The sequence below is a fragment of the Schistocerca piceifrons genome, chromosome X (assembly GCF_021461385.2).
Source record: "Schistocerca piceifrons isolate TAMUIC-IGC-003096 chromosome X, iqSchPice1.1, whole genome shotgun sequence".
Classification (NCBI taxonomy): Eukaryota; Metazoa; Arthropoda; class Insecta; order Orthoptera; family Acrididae; genus Schistocerca; species Schistocerca piceifrons.
The window spans coordinates 221,336,077-221,361,463 of record NC_060149.1 but is presented as its reverse complement, the minus strand read 5'-3'; the positions used below and the strand labels follow the sequence as shown (position 1 = coordinate 221,361,463).

Sequence of the window (25,387 nt, the reverse complement as noted above, 5' to 3'; positions counted from 1 at the left end):
GTTAGAAAAGGTTCTGATCGAAGAGTGGCATAACATTCCACTGGAGACAATACAATCATTATATGCCAATATTACAAGAAGAATCACAGCTGCATTATGGCCAAATGGGGGTCCAACCCCTATTAATAAACTATTCCCAAATAAGTACAGGTGTTCAAGTTTATTTTGCCTGTCCCCTGTATATCCTATCAGTCCTGGTAACAACACTAAACACAAACAACACTATTTCACTCTGGTAAATGTTCTATCTGTCAGAGAGAATTACACCACATATCCAGTCATGAGGCATATGTGTATGTGTATGAAGATACATTTTCATCCCACCATGTCTTCTGGGTGCTTCACTTTTTTGTCAGGCAGTATAGATTAAATGAGAGGCTAGCTGAATATTCACTTTGAAGAGCACTGGGAGATCTTCTTTAATGCAGCTCTTATGCATGTTGATATATTAGCATTTTATTCCAAGTTACCAATTTGAATATTTTCACTCCACAATTCTGAATTACCAAAGAGTACACACTTAACAAACTGTTACATTTTGTAATGAAGTAACTGTAAATTTACACACACATTTCCCCCGAGATACTTTTCATCTAATAAATTTGAAAATACCATGTGTGTTGTGAACAAGAAAAATATGACAACTACATGAAAAACTAATCTTGATCATGTTCAGCACCACAGCTGACACTAATGTTAATGATTGATGAAAACCACCTCAGCTGTAATATTACACATTTATTGTGTTACAACCAGTTTCATACATTGAAGAACTTCAAGTTGCAACCTGACGATGTCCAATGAACATAACCAGTCATAAAACAATAAATGTGTAATAAAACAACTGAGTTGGTTTTCATTAATCATTAATAATATGTGAAAAATATTTCACAGTAAATAATTTTTCTGATTTTTGTGAGAAAATATTTTGCATACGTTGAATGAAAGTTTATATTCCTGTATGTTAATTCTCCACTATAGAAAAGGTATTACATGCTACTTGGATAAACATTTCTTCTTCTTCTTCTTCTTCTTCTTCTTCTTCTTCTTTTGTATAAAAAGGCTACAAAAGTGTGCAAGCAAATTTAATCACAAAGTATGCATAGAAATCTAATAACAAAGTAGAGTGGTAAACTCAAGGTGTCCACTTCAGTGGCCTCTTAGAAGGATAAAGAGCAGGCCTTTTATGATGACAGCGAAAACAAATAGACAATTACTTGCCTCATTCATTTACTAAAACCTTTTCCATGTACAACTCTGAGATGACTGATGCCATTACAACTTGAAGACATTAAGGTAGGTTTCCCACAATTTTCTGTATGTTTCAGTCAACCACTGACAATCCGTAAGAAAGATTACTGCCACTGTTTGTACTACCCAAGTTATCCTATGGCCTCCTTTCTTGCTGTATTAACATTTTTTTAAGGAACTCTGATGAAATCATGGATTTTTAAGACACTATATTAAGTTATGGTATGATGCTCTAATGTACCCGTCTGAAGAAAATACCGTTTGTGTAACCAAGGGGAGACGGAAGTTACCAGCACAATACAATCTTCCCAAAATGGAGCAGAAAACTGTATGGCACTGTGTCACCTGATTAATGCAGAGACATTTAATGTCTTGAGAAATGTAGTTTATATGGTGCTCAGAAGCAATAAACAAGCAAACTTTTCATTCCCTGAGGCTCAAAGAAGATATGAACAGGATCTCTGCTCAGGAATCTGAGTTGATTTAAGTCACAACAAAATAACTGAAAACAGTGTGAATAGTAACCTATTTTAAGGATTGAGGAGAGCAGAAAATAGGGAAAAAAGCCCACAAACAAGAAACAGAGACTCCAGACTTCTCAATCACTATACTATACTTTTAATGACATCAACAGTGTTACATTTTAAACACAAGCAAGAGATGGCAATACTGTTGATCAAATTTTCCACCAGAATGCCACTGACACATTATTTGTAACTCTTTTGGGTGAAAGAATGACCTCATACAGATGGAAAGATGTTTTCCATAACTGTCAGAAACTAATTTTTCAATCAAGTATCACAGACCTACTGGAGGCCAGAAATGATGGTAATGATCCAAGATCGCAGTTAGCTATGAAAATAAAAAATATAATTTTAGTAGCAGTTGTGATGGTTTTAATTATGTCAGCATTTATCATCTGTGTAGCAAGAAATGTGAAACATTAAATTAAAAAGGTGTTTGCTGCACAGAATTGCAGTTGTACATTCACCTTCACCTGACTGGATAAGTGAAAATGGAATGCCCTCTCCCATGTCCACACACAAAAAATTTTCTGGGATTCTAGAACAACTGTGTGCCTGCAGTTTACAATATGGCCTAAAGCATCCAACTGTTGCATTATAATAATAGGATAGAATCCAATACATCCATACACACAAGATGGGTGAAAGAGGGTCAATGTCAGATTCAGTTTTGGGATGAAGACAAGAGTGTTGTGTCTTTTACTGTAGTTGGAAGTGAAATACAAATACCCTTTGCCATGTTTCTTACCAGAACAACTGATTTAGGTGTCATGTTTCAGTATAGTTGAAAGTGAAGTCTCAAACACACTTTACCACAATTCGTAGTGAAAACAACTGATTTAGTCCAGAAGCATTCACTACTTCTCACTTCCTCTCTAAAATTGTTAATAATGGTTTTGGGCTCAATGATGAAAGGACCACAGGCTCATCTACATTTAATTGGCACTTCAATTACCATATCATGATACATTTGTTTACAGGTATGACACATTTCTAATTTCACATTGGTCCAAGCTGCATCTTAAACAATCTTGAAGAATGGAATGGATGTAACAGTGTCTTTGTGAACTACCATAACAGTGAGATCCAATCACTGATGCTCAATGTTCAAGGAGTGAGATGTGCGTGTACACTAATCTGGTGAACTAGTTTTGGCAGTCTCCTTTCTAGGGCTACTGTCCAATAGTGAATATTTCTAACAAAATCTGGCTCTACCTTTCAGAGAGTCATTTGTAAAAGAAGATAAGGGGAAGTAAGCAGAGAGGAAGCTGGTGTGAGATCCAGTATTCAATAACCTAACTGTTCTAGGTGCACAATGCTCTCACCTACTTGATCCGTGGACCTATATCCAAAAATCACAATTTGTTGACTGGTCATCAATGTAAACATATTGGTGCACACAATGCTGTGTAAGAAGACTGTCACTATTCAACATATAACTTATTAGATAACATTGGTGGCTTCCTGAGATTGTTGGGGAATGGCTCTTTAATACAGATATGGTATTAACAGGACTTGCAGATGATTAGTTCTGAGTGCCAATGTTGCAACTTAACCCTCAATAGAAGCAAGTATATTAAGTGTTCATAACCGGGTGAAAAGTTTCAGTATAACTTTCCTACACCACTTATAACAAGTCAATGGTCAGTAATAAATATTTAATTGTTAATTGCAATTTAAACAATAACTTAAGATGGAATGAAAAAGTGTGTGGAGTTTTTAACATGTAGGATTTACAGGTGAAATAGATCACACAATTTGTGAAGTATTTTTTTAACGAGAATGTGTGTATCACAGGTATTACAACAACAATAAAATTAGAGAAATTCAGATAACTGCAAAGGAATTCATAAGGTGTTGTGGCTCAAAGTACAAATGCACATGCAGACAATTTACCTTAAAGGTCAATGAGACTCTCTTTCTTGATGGGTTTATATTTTGCCAGATTGATTTATTCAGAACTACTTAGTGAAAATACTGGTTGAAAGTGGGAAGACAATTGTCTTTGTAAATGGGATAAAGTACAAAGTGTGGTAGCAGTAAATGGAAAGGAAGTGCACACTCTCCTATAATATGTCTTCCATATGAAGGAACTATATCAAACTGACATAAAAATAAAATTAATTTCTTTCTGAGTCTTTTAAATCCCTTTCTATCTCAGTATTTACAACAACCTCTCAAGAAATATGGGAAAATGCTTTTCTTTCAAGACTCCTTTCACCTACAGTTTCTTACTATCCTTCAATCAAGCCTAGTGATACATGCTAGTTCTATCTAACAGTCATTTCTGTTTCAAACAGTAACTGTTTTTCCCAACTGATAATCAGTACTATCTACCTTGCCTGCTCCCTGCATTCAGTCTAGACTACACTGACCCACAAAGATGTTTTAACCACCTGGGCACTGTACAACACCACCTCTTACACACTGCCTATACATTAGACTGTAAGAATGCCCATTGAAGTTAGTAATTCCCTATTTATTTATTTATTTATTTATTTAATGTTCCGTGGAACCAAATTAAGGAGAAATCTCCATGGTCATGGAACGAGTCAATACATGAAATTATAACGCGATAGTAGAAACAGATAAAATGAAATATAAAAAAACATATGCAGGCGACAAGTCGTAAGTTTAAATAAAGAAAATCAACAATGTAACACTAGAATTTGCTTAATTTTTTAGCTCTTCCGGGAGCTCCTCGACAGAATAGAAGGAGTGAGCCATGAGGAAACTCTTCAGTTTAGACTTAAAAGACTTTGGGCTACTGCTAAGATTTTTTAGTTCTTGTGGTAGCTTATTGAAAATGGATGCAGCAGAATACTGCACTCCTTTCTGCACAAGAGTCAAGGAAGTGCATTCCACATACAGATTTGATTTCTGCCTAGTATTAACTGAGTGAAAGCTGCTAACTCTTGGTAATAGGCTAATATTGCTAACACCAAATGACATTAATGAAAATTTATACTGTGAGGGCAATGTCAGAATTCCAAGACTATTGAATAGGGGTCGACAAGAGGTTCTCGAACTTACACGACATATAGCTCGAACAGCCCGTTTTTCAGCCAAAAATACCCTTTTTGAATCAGAAGAATTACCCCAAAAAATAATATCATGTGACATAAGCGTATGAAAATATGCAAAGTAGACTACTTTTCGTGTTGAACTGTCACTTATTTCAGATACTGTTCTAATGGTAAATAAAGCAGCATTTAGTTTCTGAACAAGATCCTGGACATGGGCTTTCCACAACAGATTACTATCTATCCGAACGCCTAGGAACTTGAACTGTTCCATCTCGCTTATAATATGCCCATTCTGTCTGATCAAAATATCGGTTCTTGTTGAATTGCGAGTTAGAAACTGTAAAAACTGAGTCTTACTGTGATTTAGCATCAAATTGTTTTCCACAAGCCACGAACTTATTTCATGAACTACATCATTTGATACTGTTTCAATATTACACACAAGATCCTTCACTACCAAGCTGGTGTCATCAGCAAACAGAAATATTTTTGAATCACCTGTAATACTAGAAGGCATATCATTTATATAAATAAGAAACAGCAGCGGCCCCAGCACCGACCCTTGGGGAACGTCCCACTTAACAGTGCCCCATTGCGACTGAACATCACTACCACTCTCAATATTGCGGAGAATTACCTTCTGCTTTCTGTTCTTAAAGTCAGAGGCAAACCAATTGTAAGCTACTCCCCTTACTCCATAATGGTCCAACTTCTGCAGTAATATTTTGTGGTCAACACAGTCAAAAGCCTTCGTTAAATCAAAGAAAACACCTAGCGTTCGCAACCTTTTATTTAATCCATCCAAAACCTCACAGAGAAAAGAGAATATAGCATTTTCAGTTGTTAATCCATTTCTAAAACCAAACTGTACATTTGACAGCAAATTATGTGACTTTAAATGCTCCAGTAACCTTGTATATACAACCTTCTTGATAACTTTAGCAAACACTGATGGCATGGAAATAGGTCTAAAGTTGTCAACATTATCCCTGTCTCCCTTTTTATAAAGTGGCTTCACTACAGAGTACTTTAATCGGTCAGGAAACCGACCACTCCTAAAGGAAAAGTTACAGATATGGCTAAGTACTGGGCTAACATACACAGAACAATACTTCAGTATTCTGCTAGATACCTCACCATATCCATGAGAGTTCTTGGTCTTTAGTGATTTAATTACTGGCACACACATCAGGTTTATTTCTAGAGTATTGCTGTAGATATAAAAACAAATTACAACAACATCATTATAACACAATGCACTGAAGAAATGCAGTCATATAGGGGGAAAAACTTATCACAAATCTGTCAACACACATTTTTTTTTGGAGTAATACAAAAACCAGAGGCACCTACCTTAATCTGAAGAGCTGTGACAAAGCCAATTGCAAGTCCAAAAAATCCACCAATTGTCATCAGAAACCAGAATAATGGACTAAGCAATTTATCATATGCTAAAATATTTGAAATTTCACCAGTCAGGGCAATGAATGGTAAAAATATGATACAAGAATAAACATTGTTGAAATAAGACAGCAACCATATCTCTTGATTTACAGCTGGAAGAACTTTCTTGGTGTATATAGAATAAAGAGAGAGGAAAAGTGAGCCCAGTACACCAAACAGTGTGCCCAGTAATGAAAATGATCCTGTGAACAAAAAAAAGAAAAATAAGAGATTATTGTTGTGGTGCTTCTAAACAACAGTAATACTGAAACTAAACAAGTGTTTAATACTGCTGAAATAAATTGATATACAAACCATTCTTGTGATTGCAAGCATAAAACAATTTAAACAGCCAATTTCTGCTGATATCAAAACAAAGCAAAGCCAGTAACAAACAAATTAAATATTGCATTCTCACTAAAATAGCACCAGTTAAAGGCAATTTGTTGTCAGGAAAATGCACATGCAGTTTCTTAAAAAAAAAAAAGAGAGAGTGTTACATTAAAGACACATATTTTTGGAATTAAGCCAGCAGAATGTAAAGTATTACTATCCCCTCTGTAGGGGACAATGCACACTGGTATCGTAATGAGAGGACAAAGTGCTTACATGTTAAGATCGCACAGAAACGTGTCTAACTGTACGATTTACTGTTCATATTAGGCACACAGAGTGACTCTCCAATCTAGCAATGTAAAAAACAATTGTAGTACTGGCAAAGTAAACTAATTAGATCTACAAACAAATACTCCCAAAACAACATGCAAATACTGACAAAATAACAAGGGGGAAAAATTACAGACTGACATTAGTCAGCGTGAATGTGAGGATGCACATATTAAGAGGAATTACATGTCTTCATGGAAATATAAAATTCAGATGGTTCAAGAAAACTTGTGATGATTTTTGCAGTATGTAAAATAGAGAAACTACATTATGAGTATCAAATTTTATCTCACATTCATTGCAGTAATTTCCACACATGCAATGACAGGTTCCAAAGAACTTAAAGTAATATTGTGCAACTGGAAGACGTAAGGTAATTACAATAAAAAAAAGAGCAGCCATTTAAATACCAAGAATGAACTACAGAACTGCCCTGAACAATTGTGGATGAGATAAATAAACTCTTTCAAAATGCCAAGCAGAAATTTGTCTTCCCTGGTATGAGGAAAAACAACAAATGACCATTTAAAATGAACTATTGAGCAACAGATATTTCACATGCAAGCCTTGCTGCTTAGATTCCACTGCAGAAGACCAAAATGACCTCTAATGCTCACCTAAATTCTTACACCCATCCCAAAGTGGTTCACCTAAATTCAAACATCCCGACTATCCCATTGTGACTGGCTACTGTGGTGCCACTGATAGGATTTCTGCCATTGTTGACCACTACCTTTACCTTGCAGCCTACAAACCTAATAGCCTAAATTAAAGATGCCAGCATCCCTTGTATCACCAGCCTTCCTGTTTGATACGGTTAATGCTGCCTCCTTATTATACATTATACATATCCTATGTGCATAGTTCTAGTGCCATTACCTTCCCCAATATACTGCCAGCTCTAAATCTACTATGTCCTTTCCTGTAAATGTGACTGATTACATTCTCTAAGAAATATCCTTTAGCCAGCACTTTTACTATAAGCATCCTAAACTGCAACTAGTTTATCACATTTTCTGCTAGGGCATCAATAGCCTTTTGTAGTCCTCTTGAATGAGATCTTCCTCCAAATTAATCCTAACCTCAAAGAGTTTACAAAATCCACCAGTCTACAAGATCATTGTCTATCCTTATTCATTTCCACCTCAAATCCCTCATACCATATAGCATATCTCTATGACACAGATAAATCCAAAGGTGTTGGGTTCAATCCTCAGTCAATTCTACAATTTCGATCACCCCGTTATCACTCTTTTGACCTCTGGCAATGTCTGTTAATGTAAAAAATGCCTAACTGCACTACGGTTTGGAGTCCACATTAAACTCTATATTCCACTACAACTGGCTGAGTAACTCTATTTCAAGGTCAGGGGAAGGTTACAGCATACAACATCCAATAAGGTCACGACTGGTAAAGCAATGTGGTGTTCAAATCAACCTTCTGGTTGATGACAGCTTTACCTTTAGGATCATAATAATAATAATAATAATAATAATAATAATAATAATAATAATAACAAAGATTTTATTGTCTTTGGGCCATTACAGCAATTGACAATGTCAAATGAAGTTACAATTTATAATACAGTGTGATAAGGTATTGACTACTGAAATATTTTAGCTTATATTACAATAAATGTACAGTGGGTCATCTGTTGGATTACTGCATTTTACAGTTGAAGAATTCATTGATATCATAGAACGGGTGGGCAATAAACCATTCATGCAGTCTTTCTTTGAATGTATGTTCAGGAAGATCCTGTATGGCATGTGGCAGCTTATTAAATAGCTTGTGCCCTGTGACTTCATAGCTATTTATTGATTTTGATAGTCTGTGGTAAGGCGTGTATATGTGTTTGATGCTTCTTGTGTTGTAACAATGTACATTTTCTCTATGTTTCACATCTTGTAGGTTCTTCTTCGTAAAGATTAAGACATTGTATATACAGAGGTTTATTACAGTCATAATTTTTTGTTTAGTAAATAAGGGTTTGCAGTGAGCCTTATGTGAAGAATTTGTAATTATCCTAATGGCTTTCTTCTGCAATAATAGGATGTCATGTATATGACTACAGTTACCCCACAAGATAATGCCATAGGATATTATACTCTGGAAAAATGCAAAATAAGATGATCTGATGTATGTTTCAGGTACACAATTTCTGAGTTGTCTTAATAAATAAATTACTCTAGATAGTTTACTACTAATATAGTTTACATGTTGGCCCCAGGATAACTTTTCGTCTAAATAAACTCCCAGGAATTTAACAGAACTAGGGTCATCAGATAGTGGCTTGTCTCTTAGAGTGAAGATTATCTGCTGAGTTTTATTTTCATTTAGCAGGAAACCATTTGCTCTGAACCAATATGCATACTGTACATCCACCCACTGCCCGCCTAGATAGCCGAGTGGTCAGTGGGGCAGAATGTCATGCAAGGGCCCCAGGTTTGATTCCTGGCTGGTTTGGAGATTTTCTCCACTTGGGGACTGGGTGTTGTGTTGTCTTCATCATCATCATGCCATCCAGTTCGACACGCAAGTCACTGAAGTGGCATCAACTAAAAAGACTTGCATGAGGTGACTGGTCTACCTGACAGGAATCCCTAGCCACACAACATTTCATTTCATCCACCCACTATCTCCTACTCAACTCCTGTCACCAAGAAAACCCTGTCCAATTAAAGATGGGGGCCGTAGTACAAATTGACACATGATATACCTTTACTGTTACAACTGTATAAAAATTCCTCGTAGATATGGTCACAGACAAAATGCCAACCCCTGACAACTCTAGTCAAGGGCAAACTTGACACCCAATTCATTTGTCAATACTTATTGCATGTGTCAAAAGGACAGGTCGAGGGAGTGGGCATCCAGTAGTAGTGGTAGTTTGAAATGAGAACAGGTGAATTAAATAAGTATAATGCATTCTGTGTTTCATGTATCTATACCTAGGGAAGGTGGGCAGGTTTCCAGCAGCTAGAAGGAGTTAACAAGGCTAAGATACAACGGAGCATCCATCATGGTTAAGATACAGTGGGCCAAAGTCAGGAGTGAAAATTAGGGCACGTGTTGTCATGTTGGAGGCTGTGGGCAGAGAGAGAGAGAGAGAGAGAGAGAGAGAGAGAGAGAGAGAATCCTGCACAAGACTGGGATGCCGAAGGTCGAAAAGGTGGTTCTCTGGCCAGTGGTGGGAAGTGGTTCCCGAAGTGGAGGGTGGTGGTAGATCTAGAAGGAAAAAAATTGAGATGGGGTGGGAGGGGGTTGGCAGCAGTGACTTTTGTGTGAATGGACATCATGTTGACAGGATGCAGGTATTCACAGTTCTTTCTTGCCTCAGTATATGACAGGGGGTAAAGTGGTTTATATCATTGTATCTTCTTCTTCTTCTTCTTCTCCTCCTCCTCCTCCTCCTCCTCCTTCTACTTCTTCTTCTTCTTCTTCTTCTTCTTCTCCTCCTCCTCCTCCTTCTACTTCTTCTCCTCCTCTCTCTCTCTCTCTCTCTCTCTTTTTAAATAAACGGCAAACTGGTTAACATGGAGGATGGTGTTCAGTACAACCGATACACAATGGTGGCTGTTCACAAGGATGACCTTCGTGGACTGATCATAGACAGTTTCCACATTTTGAGTCTGCCATGCGAAAGGGAACATCACAGATATCCCATGGGGAGCTGAACATAAGGTTTCACATCACACCTGTACATCGTAACTAACTTTTCTGAGAGGACATTTCCTTCAAAGGCTAAGATGAAAGCACTCGTATCTATTCAATTATCCTTGGGACCTTTTTGTTTGCATTGCGCAAAATGTATACTTTGCCATCTGAGATTAACCTGTAGCCCCTTGTCTGTTTGGTGTGTAAGGTCTGTATGAAAGATAACTCCTTGCACATACAAAGTTTTATGTGGGGTATTAGACACTGGTATGTCATCCAATCATTCACATGCCTGAAGAGCTTGAGACTGAGCAGCTGACGAGGCCTTAATCAATACCGATCCATTGCAAAAAATTTTCCAATGAGTCACATTCTCCAAATTTGTCTTGTGTATTCCACAAAATACAATGGTCTCATTGTCACAGAAGTACCTCCATTTGTTCTAGGGCACGCCAGGTACTGAGTAAATTGTTTTGTTCCCAGTCATATGGCTAGTCTCTCTTTCCATGGGGTAGCCAGGGTAGGGAAAACACCAGGACTGTAACTGTCCACATTGACACATGTAGACCTGTCTGTTGGGATGAATGAATCAGAAAGGCCACTGTGTTGATTCAATTTTATGTGTTTCACATGCAAAATATCCTCGCTGATGCCACCTACTCCAATTGATGGCTCTCCCCAAGAGCACCACCTAGCCATATCAAAGATCATCTGGCACAATGGCCAATGCCAGGAGTCCTGATGCCCCTGTACAGTGAGCATCTACTCCTTGACATGCATAAGAATCTACTGCTCAGGCATCAGAAATGTGGTCCCTGTGTTGTCAGGGGCCTCTAACAAAAGGGTACATGACGACCCCACCACACTGTTAGCTTTTGACCACATATATGAGTCTATGCAGTTATTGTGCACAGAGGGTCAACAACACTGTAGGCAGTAGGGAGTAGTTAATGTGTTCTTCCCCAGTTGGTCCACAATGCAGAAAAAAAAATTGAAAGTGGAGGACAAACCAAGAAGGGGACCAAAATAATTTCACCCAAAAAGTGATGTATGGTAAATGAATGTAGGTGTCAAATAAAGAATGCATAGCACCAGGAAATATGCTTGGTCAACATCAAAGGTTGCCAGCATGAGAAAGAAAGGGAAGCAAGGATGGTTGGAGATGGGAAATTGCAGCACAAGAAAGGAAGTAGGTCCTGCAATAGCTCGAGGTCCCGGGCTTGCCATACACATAGTTGCAAAAAGAGTTGTATGACTCTGGGAGGAATTAATTCTGGAAACAATCCTTAGGTTGAGATTAAGCCAACATTGATATCCATCCTTTCCAGGGATGCTAGTCCAGCAAAGTATGCAGGACAGCTTCTGTGGAGTATGGCGAGTGGGGAAGAAGTAAAGAGAGAACAGACACTATGAGGGTGAATCATGAGTCATTATTGGATAAATCAGTTGGTAAGAGCATGTCCTGCGATAGGAGAGGTTCCAGGTTGTAGTCCTGGTGCAGCACACAGTTTTAATTTGTCAGGAAATTTCAAACAGCACACACTCTGTAACAGAATGAAAGATTCACTTTGAAGGATTTTTCATGACTAAAGGAATTCATTTTCAGTGTTGACCAATAGAGATCTGAGAAGGATATACACAGAAAAAGCACTTAGCTAAGGACTTGTAATATAGTACTTGAATGAGGAATAGACTTCAACATTCATATGCATCCCTCTACATTTGTGCTGTGATTATCAGTAACCTAGAAACTTCGGCCCATTTCACTGACCTAGGAAGTACACTTGTGAATGTATATCTCATCACACACTGCTTAGAAAAACAATGTTTGGTAAAGCTGTTGTTATTGAATGAAGAATGTTTCTTAGTGAAAATCCAGAGACAATAATATATCACTGACTGACTTAGGGGCTACTCGTAAAATTCAAACAGTTCGAAAGAAAACTACCTATTGTGTAAATTACTAAAATTCATAACAGATGCAGCCAGTGTACAAATTGAGCTTCTAATTATTCCACCTTTAGACATCACATATTCACCCATATACAGCTATGTTACAGAGGACAGCCATTTCAAAGGGAATATTGCAGGCTACAGCTTCCCTAAGACCTAACTGCCAGTTTATACTAGCATGACTTTTCATGCACTGTTTATGACATTATACATGGCTGATCATCTCAAATTATGCACAGTTCACAAATTTATCTCTGGTCTTGACAACATCAACACTTATGGGCACTGCGGTGCAGTAAATTTCATTTGATGTTAAGTAAATCATAGGTTTACTTTGGGCGATCTGTGAATGCTGATAATTTTATGAAATGTACCACATAACTCTGAAGGCAGTAACTGTTTGCAAAGTATATATATATACACTTTTTATATGTAGGTGGGTGTTGGTTCTTTCAGACAGGTATGAAAGAACAAACATCGTTCCTGATCCCTGAGCCATACAAACGATGAAATGAAATAAATTCTGACATTGTCTGCAATTGGGCACTGAAATAAATTTAATGGTGACAAGTGAAAATTTGTGGTTCATGGTGTGGGTTCCTGTAGTCATGTCCTAGTTCATGAACCCACGGGCAACGTATGAGTGGCCAAGTAAGTGGTCCCGACCGTCGGGATACCAGTTACTTTGGAATAATGCTGGGCATCTCGGACATATTCTGAGTTGTGGTCACCTTTGTGCTCATACGGCAAAGACTACCAAATCCACCGGTTAGTCCCTCAGCCGTTAGGGGTAAAAACCCAATGGGACTCGGGCCAAGTAAGGCTAGCAACCTGCTTCCCTGGTACTTTAAATATGATGCTGGCAACAATCAGAGCAAAATGCCTTGGACCTTGGGAGGTGACGGAGTCCCATCTCTAACTGACAAACCAGGGACTCCTAACATACGACTTGGCAAACAAATGGTAGTGAGATGGGGAGCTATTAATATCAATGGGGGCTACTCTGGGAATAAGGTAGAGCTGGCAGAGGCTGCAAGTAAGATGGGGCTGGACGTTTTAGCTGTTAGTGAAATTCGGGTAAGGGGGTGAGAAAGAAGAGGAAGTGGGAGAATACAAGGTCTACCTGTCAGGAGTCAAAGCAGGAATAGCACAATGGGGTGTAGGGCTTTACATCAGGAAAGAAATGGAACCCAGCGTAGTTGCAATAAGGTATGTAAACGAATGACTGATGTGGATAGATTTGACAGTGTCTAGCAAGAAAATTAGGATTGTGTCAGTATATTCACATTGTGAAGGGACAGATCAAGATAAGATGGATAGTTTTTATGAGGCACTCACTCAGTGATGTAGTTGTTAGAGTAAAGGAGAAGGACAGTGTTCTGCTCATGGGTGATTTTAACGCCAGGATTGGAAATCGAACAGAAGGGTATGAAAAGGTTATGGGTAAATTTGGAGAGGATATGGAGGCCAACAGGAACAGGAAACAACTCTTGGATTTTTCTGTGCTAGTATGGGCTTAGTAATCACAAACTCATTTTTTAAACATAAGAACATTCACCGGTATACTTGGGAAGGCAGGGGAACCAGATCTGTCATTCACTATATAACAACAGATCAGGAATTCAGGAAGGCTGTGAGGGACACACGTGTATTCAGGGGATTCTTTGATGACACTGATCATTATTTAATCTGCAGTGAAATTGGGATTGTGAGGCCGAAAGTGCAGGAGGTCAGGTCCATAGGTAGGAGGATAAGAGTGGAGAAACTTTAGGGTAAGGAAATCAGGCACAAGTACATAACAGCGATCTCAGAAAGGTACCAGTTAGTTGAATGTAGTCCATTACAGTCATTGGAAAAGGAATGGACAAGGTACAGGGACCCAGTACTAGAAGTGGCTAAAGAATGTCTTGGAACAGTAGTGTGTAAAAGTAGGATGAAGCAAACAGCTTGGTGGAATGACACAGTCAAGGCAGCCTGTAAAAGGAAAAAGAAGGCGTATCAAAAATGGCTACATACTAGAACTCAGGTAGACAGAGAAAGTTATGTTGAAGAAAGAAACAAAGCCAAACAGATATTGCAGCATCCAATAAGAAATCTTGGGAAGACTTTGGAAACAGGTTGGAGACTATGGGTCAAGCTGTTGGAAAACCATTCTGGAGCGTAATCAGCAGTCTTTGAAAGGGAGGTAAGAAGGAAATGACAAGTATTTTGGACAGGTCAGGAAAACTGCTGGTGAATCCTGTGGATGCCTTGGGCAGATGGAGGGAATATTTTGAAGAGTTGCTCAATGTAGGTGAAAATATGATCAGTAATGTTTCAGATTTCGAGGTAGAATGGGATAGGAATGATGATGGAAATAGGGTCACATTTGAGGAAGTGGAGAAAATTGTCAATAGATTGCAGTGCAATAAAGCAGCTGGGGTGGATGAAATTAAGTCGGAACTCATCAAATACAGTGGAATGTCAGGTCTTAAATGGTTACACAGGATAATTGAATTGGCCTGGGAGTCGGGACAGGTTCCATCACACTGGACAAAAGCAGTAATCACACCAATCTTTAAACATGGAAACAGAAAAGATTGTAACAACTACAGAGGTATCTCTTTAATCAGCGTTGTGGATAAAATCTTCTCCGATATTGTTGAAAGGAAAGTGCGAGTATTAGTTGAGGACCAATTGGATGAAAATCAGTGTGGGTTTAGGCCTCTTAGAGGTTGTCAGGACCAGATCTTTAGCTTACGGCAAATAATGGAGAAGTGTTATGAGTGGAACAGGGAATTGTATCTATGCTTTATAGATCTAGAAAAGGCATATTACCGGGTTCCTAGGAGGAAGTTATTGTCTGTTCTACGAGATTATGGAATAGGAGGCAAACTTTTGCAAGCAATTAAAGGTCTTTACATGATAGTCAGGCAGTAGTTAGAGTTGACGGTAAATTGAGTTCATGGTTCAGAGTAGTTTCAGGGGTACGACAGGGCTGCAACCTGTCTCCACTGTTGTTCATATTATTTATGGATCACATGTTGAAAACAATAGACTGGCTGGGTGAGATTAAGATATGTGAACACACAATAAGCAGTCTTGCATATGCAGATGACTTAGTTGTGATGGTAGATTCGATTGAAAGTTTGCAAAGTAATGTTTCAGAGCTAGATCAGAAATGTAAGGACTATGGTATGAAGATTAGCATCTCCAAAACGAAAGTAATGGCAGTGGGAAAGAAATATAAATGGATTGAGTGCCAAATAGGAGGAACAAAGTTAGAACAGGTGGATGGTTTCAAGTACTTAGGATGCATATTCTCACAGGATGGCAACATAGTGAAAGAACTGGAAGCGAGGTGTAGCAAAGCTAATGCAGTGAGCGCTCAGCTACGATCTACTCTCTTCTGCAAGAAGGAAGTCAGTACCAAGACCAAGTTTGCACCGTTCAATCTTTCGACCAACTTTGTTGTATGAGAGTGAAAGCTGGGTGGATTCAGGTTACCTTATCAACAAGGTTGAGGTTACAGATATGAAAGTAGCTAGGATGATTGCAGGTACTAGTAGATGGGAACAATGGCAGGAGGGTGTCCACAATGAGGAAATCAAAGAAAAACTGGGAATGAACTCTATAGATGTAGCATTCAGGGTGAACAGGCTTAGATGGTGGGGTCATGTTACATGCATGGGAGAAGCAAGGTTACCCAAGAGACTCATGGGTTCAGCAATAGAGGGTAGAAGGAGTTGGGGCAGACCAAGGAGAAGGTACCTGGATTTGGTTAAGAATGATTTTGAAGTAGTAGGTTTAACACCAGAAGAGGCACCAATGTTAGCACTGAATAGGGGATCATGGAGGAATTTTATAAGGGGGGCTATGCTCCAGACTGAATGCTGAAAGGCATAATCAGTCTTAAATAATGATGATGAGTGAAAATTTGTGTCAGACTTGTACTCAAATCCTTATTTCCCACTTCACACAATGGTTACCGGCCTGTGGCCTGTCTGCAGCATAATTATTCTCTGACCTTGCTGGCTGTGGACGACCGCCAGGATCCAGCATTTGTGGCAACCAAAAACTAACTCCTTCCATGGGCAGGGGACTGGACTGGCCTGCACTGTCCCACACTCAACTCCCAGGCCTTCCTCCCTCCAAGTGTCTGGATCCTCCCCTCCTCATCCATCCTTGGAGCCTGCTTCTCTGTCTGCACCTCCATCTCCTCCACTGGGTGTAATATTGCCTCCTTCGCCCACATCCAATTCTTTTTTTTTACAGCCCATGCATCAGGAGCTGGATGTGGATGAGTTTCAGCACCAACTGGTGGCATCAGATGGTCAGTAGGCACTTTACCAACCAGTTCTTGCTCCTGTTCCCAAGGCCTCAGATGATCTCACCCCCCCCCCCCCCCCCGGTGCCCCCCCCCCAACCCCCCTGAGCTGGTGCCACACCTGTGAGTGTCCAGCTGTGACAGAGCCATCACTGCCAGGGTCATTTCTAGCCCTACTATCCTACTCCCTAGTGGCAGTAAACAGGGAACTTTTGGCTGATACCTGCTGACAATGTTGCGTTCATTTTCCTGGGTGTCACATGCCATCCTATGTTGCAGTGGAGAGGGACACTGGTGTTGCACCATCTCACAGTCACCCCGCCAATGAGAGTGAACTGTGGTACCTCACATTACCACATCTACCACATCAGTGCCTCACCAGCTGTGAACATAACAAGATGCGAGGTGCTGGCTCATCTTGTTAAGATTCAATTCTCCCAGCCCTGCACCTGTCAACAAGGGTCTGGCCATCAGGCAGTGGCATGATCAACCAGTGACAGCAGCATCACATCTAGGTTGGCATTTGCAGCCAACTGACAGTTTCAACTAGCGAGTTGGACTAGAAACCTATCTATTATAATCCCAAAGCAGAGGTCAATTTTCCTCATTCTGTTCTGGTTCATTTGTATGCTCACTTGACTGTCCTCTCAGGATGCTTGTTATTTGTTTGGACTACTGTTTCACATTAAGTGTGGGTGGATATGTTAAAAACATTAGATCAATGTAGTAATGTAATTTTTATGCTCAGATAAATGGTACTATACTTTATTCTCAGTGCAGATGGTAGTAAGTTTTATCAAATTATAAATGATATGAATTCAGGGGCAAAGCATTTTATGTGTAAATTTAAATGCAGATAAATGATGTATTAAAACTGCAAGAACAGCAGCTGTTAGTTATTAACTAAAAAAAAGAGCCAAAATGTTTTAGGCATAATTTTTCTTCTTCATATACATACCTATTCCATTTTCTTGATCAATGCCAAGCCAAAAGCCTCCAACAATGAAAGCACAGCACGCACCAACTTTAAAGGATGTTTTCTGACCTTGTATGGACAAAAAATACAATTAATTATGATAAATGTTTTTATATAATAAACAAAAATCATTTAACTTACCAAGGATTATATAGCTCAGAAGTACATTGAAGACAGTAGTTAAAGAGCGACCAATGTAATAAAATGATACATCAACATATTTCAAGCATAAATTATTGAATGCTATCATTCCAGTAAACAATATTGACAAAGGGAGTACCTGAAAATTGAAATATTTTACAGTTACACACATTTTTATACATGTATACATAACAAATACACAAGTTAAATAGCAATACAACATACTTTTAAAAATACTTCATTTTGAAAGGGGGACCCATTCGGGAAGGACACAATGCTTGGAAACCACTTGCTAAGGGTACTCAAGGAAAAACAGACAAATGATGATACGACACACTGGTACCAGGTGACAAAAAGTGGTGCATTGAGATTCACAGTTTCACCACTTAGGAGCGACTTGTTGACAAACACAGTTAAAATGGACACAACCCTGTAAAAAAATCAGAGAGACAAATATTTATTAATATTTGGCAAACACTGCAGTTTTAATATTTACTATCTCTGCTATTATAATTGTGTTCTACTAAAGTTCTAAACAATACATCACAGATCTTAAACAATTAACATGATGACAAATTTCAAAACTATGAACTTTACTGACCAATAGCTAGCACCATCTACCAGTCAGCCACTCAATGACATATTTAATTATGGTATTACCCTGACTCCATAAATGGAATAAAATACATGGTCCAGCATGGAAAGATGAAGTTCTATAATATGAACTACTACTCAGTTCCATTTGAGTCGGTGACTGTGATGCTTACTGATGAATCCAACTGCCATGTAATTAAGAATTCCATATTTATTTCTTGAGAAATAAAGGCACGCCTTAATAAAAGCTGGTAAAATTGATTAGGGTCCAAAGTGTGTACAATTCATTACTTATTTTTTTATGAAAAATGAATAAATAATCCTAAAAATTAAGAATACTGATAATTTTATCATGTAACATGATCTTTACAGTAAGGAAAAACAGCTAAATAATATATGTAACTGAGCTATACAGCATGCGTGAGTCAATGTCATGCTTGAATATAAATAAATACTGTGGAAAGCATGCAAACTTTGTCACTGTTTAAAGTTCAACATACCATTAACCACAGATTCCCACAACATGTCAACAACTTTAATAGAGATATGGGATTCACACCAAGCAGTGCACGGAAGGCAGTGCTTGATATCTAGAGTCTGCATAGGAGTCTGTCCTGTATTATAGATTGTGATGGATACAAAGATGCCGTGAGTGACGTTCAATTGTTGGTGCAAATGTAATCTTTAGTCGGAGCAGTACTACTGTATCAGTTTACACAGAACTAACACAAAAAGTGCACTGAGAACAGTTAATACGAAAAATCCATTGAGAAAGACTTTGTGGTTGTCCTAGAATGTCAGCTTGTTACGTATGTGATCAATGATCACTGCTGGGATCAATGAGCCAGTCCTCCAGAACTCTATAGCTGCTCCCCCTATGGAATCCTTGAGTCAGTTTGTCAGACCTACCAAAAGCCAACCTTTATAAAGTGCTTCCATTTGGAGAGTAGCCATTGTGAGCTCTAAGAATTGTTTTGGTAAAAGGATGGTGTCAGCCACCGCTGTCCCCCTTACTTCTTCTGGCTGGTGAGATGTTATGTATAATAGTGGTGTAGACATATCTTGAGTTTGCAGTTCTTTGTTGTTATAAATTCTGTGTCATATCAGTATGCTGACTTAAGTTGCATGTTATATGACATTCATGCTCTAGCCTTTACTCTTAGATTCATAGTGATGTGCCTTTCCTAATTATTCACTTTAAAACAAAACATTCATTGTTCTTGCAATCATCGTCCATTAAGTTTAAGCAGATGACCACATGTTTGCACGCATGGTGATTGGTGGGCTGTTTTGGGACCTATCCTGCACACGCTCATTGGCGGTGTTCTTGTACTAGTATCAAAATCAATAATTTTCCAATATGTGTATAAACATAAGCAAGTAGCATACCTCAAAAATGTTTACATTTAATATTATAAAACATGCCAAACCCATGCAGAATGAAGAGTACATCCCAAGCTACTAAAATATCACCCATAAATAGAACAAATACATACACCAAAAAAAGTTTTGCATCCCCTCGGTTCCGAGAGTTCCAGAACCCGTACAGAAAATTGGAATAGAGATCAACATAAACATCATTTCTTCCCTTTTTATTGCTCATGAAAACCACACATTGCATGTTGTACCACCATACAGCAAGACCTTCAGAGGTGGTGGTCCAGATTGCTGTACACACCAGTACCTCTAATACCCAGTAGCACGTCCTCTTGCACTGATGCAGGTGTGTATTTGTCTTGGCATACTATCCACAAGTTCATCAAGGCACTGTTGGTCCACCCTCCTCAATGGCAATTCAGCGTAGATCCCTCAGAGTAGTTGGTGGGTCTCGTTGTCCATAAACAGCCCGTTTCAATCTATCCCAGGCATGTTCGATAGGTTTCATGTCTGGAGAACATGCTGGCCACTCTAGTCAAGTGATGTCATTAACCAAAAGGAAGTCATTCACAAGATGTGCACAATGGGGGCGTAAATTGTCATCCATGAAGACGAATGCCTCGCCACTATGTTCACGATACGGTTGCACTATCGGTCAGAGGATGGCATCACGTATCATACAGCTGTTACGGTGCCTTCCACGACCACCAGCAATGTACATTGGCTCCACATAATGCCACCCCAAAACATCAGGGAACATCCAGCTCGCAGCACTCACTGGACAGTGTGTCTAAGGCATTCAGCCTGACCGGGTTGCCTCCAAACACATCTCCAACGATTGTCTGGTTGAAGGCATATACGACACTCATCAGTGAAGAGAACGTGATGTCAATCCTGAGCGGTCCATTCGGCATGTTGTTGGGCCCATCTGTACTGCGCTCCATGGTGACGTGGCTGCAAAGATGGACCTCACCATGCACATCGAGAGTGAAGTTGCGCATCATGCAGCCTATTGCGCACGATTGAGTCTTAACATGATGTCCTGTGACTGCACGAAAAGCATTATTCAACATGGTGGTATTGCTGTCAGGGTTCCTCCCAGTCATAATCCGTAGGTAGCAGTCATCTACTGCAGTAGTAGCCCATGGGCAGCCTTAGCGAGGCATGTCATCGACAGTTCCTGTCTCTCTGTATCTCCTCTATGTCCAAATAACATCGCTTTGGTTCACTCCAAGACGCCCGATTCATCCAGGGATCATCTCACAATGATACAGGATTTGCCATCATAATACTATGAAAATAAATAGCTCAAAAAACACAGAATATATTGGTACGTTTTATGAGGATAGGACAGGTGGTCAGCCATGGTCTTGATGAAGGACCCTTCCTGGCATTTGCACAAAATGATTTACGAAAAGTACAAAAACTCTATGTTAGACTGGCCAGATAGAGAAAGACCATCCTCTCAAACATGAGATGAGTGTTAACAACTGCAATTTATCATTATATTGGTTCTTACTATACAATGTTCTATGATTTACAAACAATTTGCTCCAGATAACTTATAATACAATGCACAATTACGCACTTCATCATTGCAGAAACTAAGGTCATCCACTGATGACTCCAGGACAAAGGGCATGCTACTATGCCCCTTACCCTAACTCCAATCTGTTTGAAGCATCTGCATTTACATGATTACTTAGCAGTTCTGATTCTAGGACCATAAAATATGTAACTATACCCTATGCACATTTTCGTGTCCTCCCCTCAGTCCATCTGAAATTTTAAAACAGTATCCCCATATCATGAGTGAGATGTTGAGCTCAAGAGAATAACACACCATTACTACCATGCACTGTAAACTTTGGCACATGATTTTTTAGTAAAAGTTTCACACTGTGATTTTTGTGGCGGTGTTCGTAGCGACAAACATTTGGCTGTGGAAATGGCTTACGAAGTCACCGCCACACTTTTAATAGCGGGCCGACCGGTCCGCTGGAACAGTGAACAGAAAGATGAAAGCCCAAACACTCAGATTAAATAAAAGTCGGTACTTATCTTTATTATCGAAGATACAGAACAGTAGTGAACTCCGTGTCTACATAAATCTGTCTAGTTCGAGTCGGAGCGGCTAGGTCAGCATCGGCTGACGACAAACAACAACTCTGCTGCGATGAACACACAACTGACTAGCAAGTACACAATTCGGTGGCGAGTATACAACTGAGCGGCGAATACAGAACTGTCCTAGCGCTCGCGACTCCAGCGCTTAAGAAGCCAGAAGCCAGCGGTGGCGCGCGCAGACTTGCGGCGATTTCCTCTCTCGCTGGCGCTGCTTATGCGGACGGCGCCCGTACTTTGATGCTGCCAACCTTTTGGCAGCGGGCTCGGTTGGCATTACTGGCTAGGATACAACAGTGATCACACATTGCAATGAGACAGTGTGTTGTTATTAAATACTACTCCAGGTAATATTTGATTATGTAGTATCCACTACCTACATTGATCTACACCTACGTGGATAGTCTGCAAATAACATTTAAGGTTCACTGAATCAACTTCACAATTCTCTATTATTCAAATCTTGTATAGCGTGCGGAAAGAATGAACATCTATATCTTTTCGTACGAGCTCTGATTTTCCTTACTTTATCATGGTGATCGTTTCTCCCTATGTAGGTCAGCATCAACAAAATACACTCCTGGAAATTGAAATAAGAACACCGTGAATTCATTGTCCCAGGAAGGGGAAACTTTATTGACACATTCCTGGGGTCAGATACATCACATGATCACACTGACGGAACCACAGGCACATAGACACAGGCAACAGAGCATGCACAATGTCGGCACTAGTACAGTGTATATCCACCTTTCGCAGCAATGCAGGCTGCTATTCTCCCATGGAGACGATCGTAGAGATGCTGGATGTAGTCCTGTGGAACGGCTTGCCATGCCATTTCCACCTGGCGCCTCAGTTGGACCAGCGTTCGTGCTGGACGTGCAGACCGCGTGAGACGACGCTTCATCCAGTCCCAAACATGCTCAATGGGGGACAGATCCGGAGATCTTGCTGGCCAGGGTAGTTGACTTACACCTTCTAGAGCACGTTGGGTGGCACGGGATACATGCGGACGTGCATTGTCCTGTTGGAACAGCAAGTTCCCTTGCCGGTCTAGGAATGGTAGAACGATGGGTTCGATGACGGTTTGGATGTACCGTGCACTATTCAGTGTCCCCTCGACGATCACCAGTGGTGTACGGCCAGTGTAGGAGATCGCTCCCCACACCATGATGCCGGGTGTTGGCCCTGTGTGCCTCGGTCGTATGCAGTCCTGATTGTGGCGCTCACCTGCACGGCGCCAAACATGCATACGACCATCATTGGCACCAAGGCAGAAGCGACTCTCATCGCTGAAGACGACACGTCTCCATTCGTCCCTCCATTCACGCCTGTCGCGGCACCACTGGAGGCGGGCTGCACGATGTTGGGGCGTGAGCGGAAGACGGCCTAACGGTGTGCGGGACCGTAGCCCAGCTTCATGGAGACGGTTGCGAATGGTCCTCGCCGATACCCCAGGAGCAACAGTGTCCCTAATTTGCTGGGAAGTGGCGGTGCGGTCCCCTACGGCACTGCGTAGGATCCTACGGTCTTGGCGTGCATCCGTGCGTCGCTGCGGTCCGGTCCCAGGTCGACGGGCACGTGCACCTTCCGCCGACCACTGGCGACAACATCGATGTACTGTGGAGACCTCACGCCCCACGTGTTGAGCAATTCGGCGGTACGTCCACCCGGCCTCCCGCATGCCCACTATACGCCCTCGCTCAAAGTCCGTCAACTGCACATACAGTTCACGTGCACGCTGTCGCGGCATGCTACCAGTGTTAAAGACTGCGATGGAGCTCCGTATGCCACGGCAAACTGGCTGACACTGACGGCGGCGGTGCACAAATGCTGCGCAGCTAGCGCCATTCGACGGCCAACACCGCGGTTCCTGGTGTGTCCGCTGTGCCGTGCGTGTGATCATTGCTTGTACAGCCCTCTCGCAGTGTCCGGAGCAAGTCTGGTGTGTCTGACACACCGGTGTCAATGTGTTCTTTTTTCCATTTCCAAGAGTGTATTTTCACATTTGGAGGAGAAAGTTGGTGATTGGAATTTCATGAGAAGATTCCTCCACAACGAAAAATGCCTTTGTTTTAATGATGTCCATCCCAAATCCTGTATCATTTCAGTGACACTTTCTCCCCTATTTTGCAATAATACAAAACATGCTGCCCTTCTTTGAACTTTTTCGATGTCCTATGTGGTAAAGATCACACGCCACACAGCCGTATTCTAAAAGAGGATGGACAAGTGTAGTATAGCCAGTCTCTTTAGTAGATGTGATACATTTCCTAAGCGTCCTCCCAATAAAATGTAGTCTGGTTAGCCTTCCCCACAACATTTCTTATGTGCTCCTTCCAGTTTAAGTTATTTGTAATTATAATTCCTAGGTATTTAGTTCAATTTACGGCCTTTAGATTTGACTGATTTATCGTGTAACCGAAGGTTAACAGATTCGTTTTAGCATGCATGTGAATGACCTCAGACTTTTTGTTATTTAGGATCAATTGCCAATTTTCGCACCATACAGATATTTTTTCTAAATCTGTTTTCCAATTTGGTTTGATCTTCTTATGACTTTACTAGTAGAGAAACGACAGCATCATCTGCAAACAACCTAAGACAGCTGCTCAGATTGTCTCCCAAATCGAAACTTCCTGGCAGATTAAAACTGTGTGCCCGACCGAGACTCGAACTCGGGACCTTTGCCTTTCGCGGGCAAGTGCTCTACCAACTGAGCTACCGAAGCACGACTCACGCCCGGTACTCACAGCTTTACTTCTGCCAGTACCTCGTCTCCTACCTTCCAAACTTTACAGAAGCTCTCCTGCGAACCTGCAGAACTAGCACTCCTGAAAGAAAGGATATTGCGGAGACATGGCTTAGCCACAGCCTGGGGGATGTTTCCAGAATGAGATTTTCACTCTGCAGCGGAGTGTGCGCTGATATGAAACTTCCTGGCAGATTAAAACTGTGTGCCCGACCGAGACTCGAACTCGGGACCTTTGCCTTTCGCGGGCAAGTGCTCTACCAACTGAGCTACCGAAGCACGACTCACGCCCGGTACTCACAGCTTTACTTCTGCCAGTACCTCGTCTCCTACCTTCCAAACTTTACAGAAGCTCTCCTGCGAACCTGCAGAACTAGCACTCCTGAAAGAAAGGATATTGCGGAGACATGGCTTAGCCACAGCCTGGGGGATGTTTCCAGAATGAGATTTTCAGTCTGCAGCGGAGTGTGCGCTGATATGAAACTTCCTGGCAGATTAAAACTGCCAGGAAGTTTCATATCAGCGCACACTCCGCTGCAGAGTGAAAATCTCATTCTGGAAACATCCCCCAGGCTGTGGCTAAGCCATGTCTCCGC

General features: G+C 40.5%; 1 protein-coding gene across 1 annotated transcript in view; it reads right to left on the bottom strand.

The window, feature by feature from the left end:
* Nucleotides 1–25,387, bottom strand: part of LOC124721245 (GDP-fucose transporter 1) — a 44,587-nt gene that overhangs the window by 5,540 nt on the left and 13,660 nt on the right. The window contains exons 2-5 of the mRNA XM_047246104.1: nt 18,170–18,374; nt 17,945–18,083; nt 17,786–17,872; nt 6,155–6,447 (exon numbers count right to left, since the gene is read on the bottom strand). Coding sequence (XP_047102060.1) covers nt 6,155–6,447; nt 17,786–17,872; nt 17,945–18,083; nt 18,170–18,374 — 724 coding nt within the window. The remainder of the gene's footprint in view (nt 1–6,154; nt 6,448–17,785; nt 17,873–17,944; nt 18,084–18,169; nt 18,375–25,387) is intronic.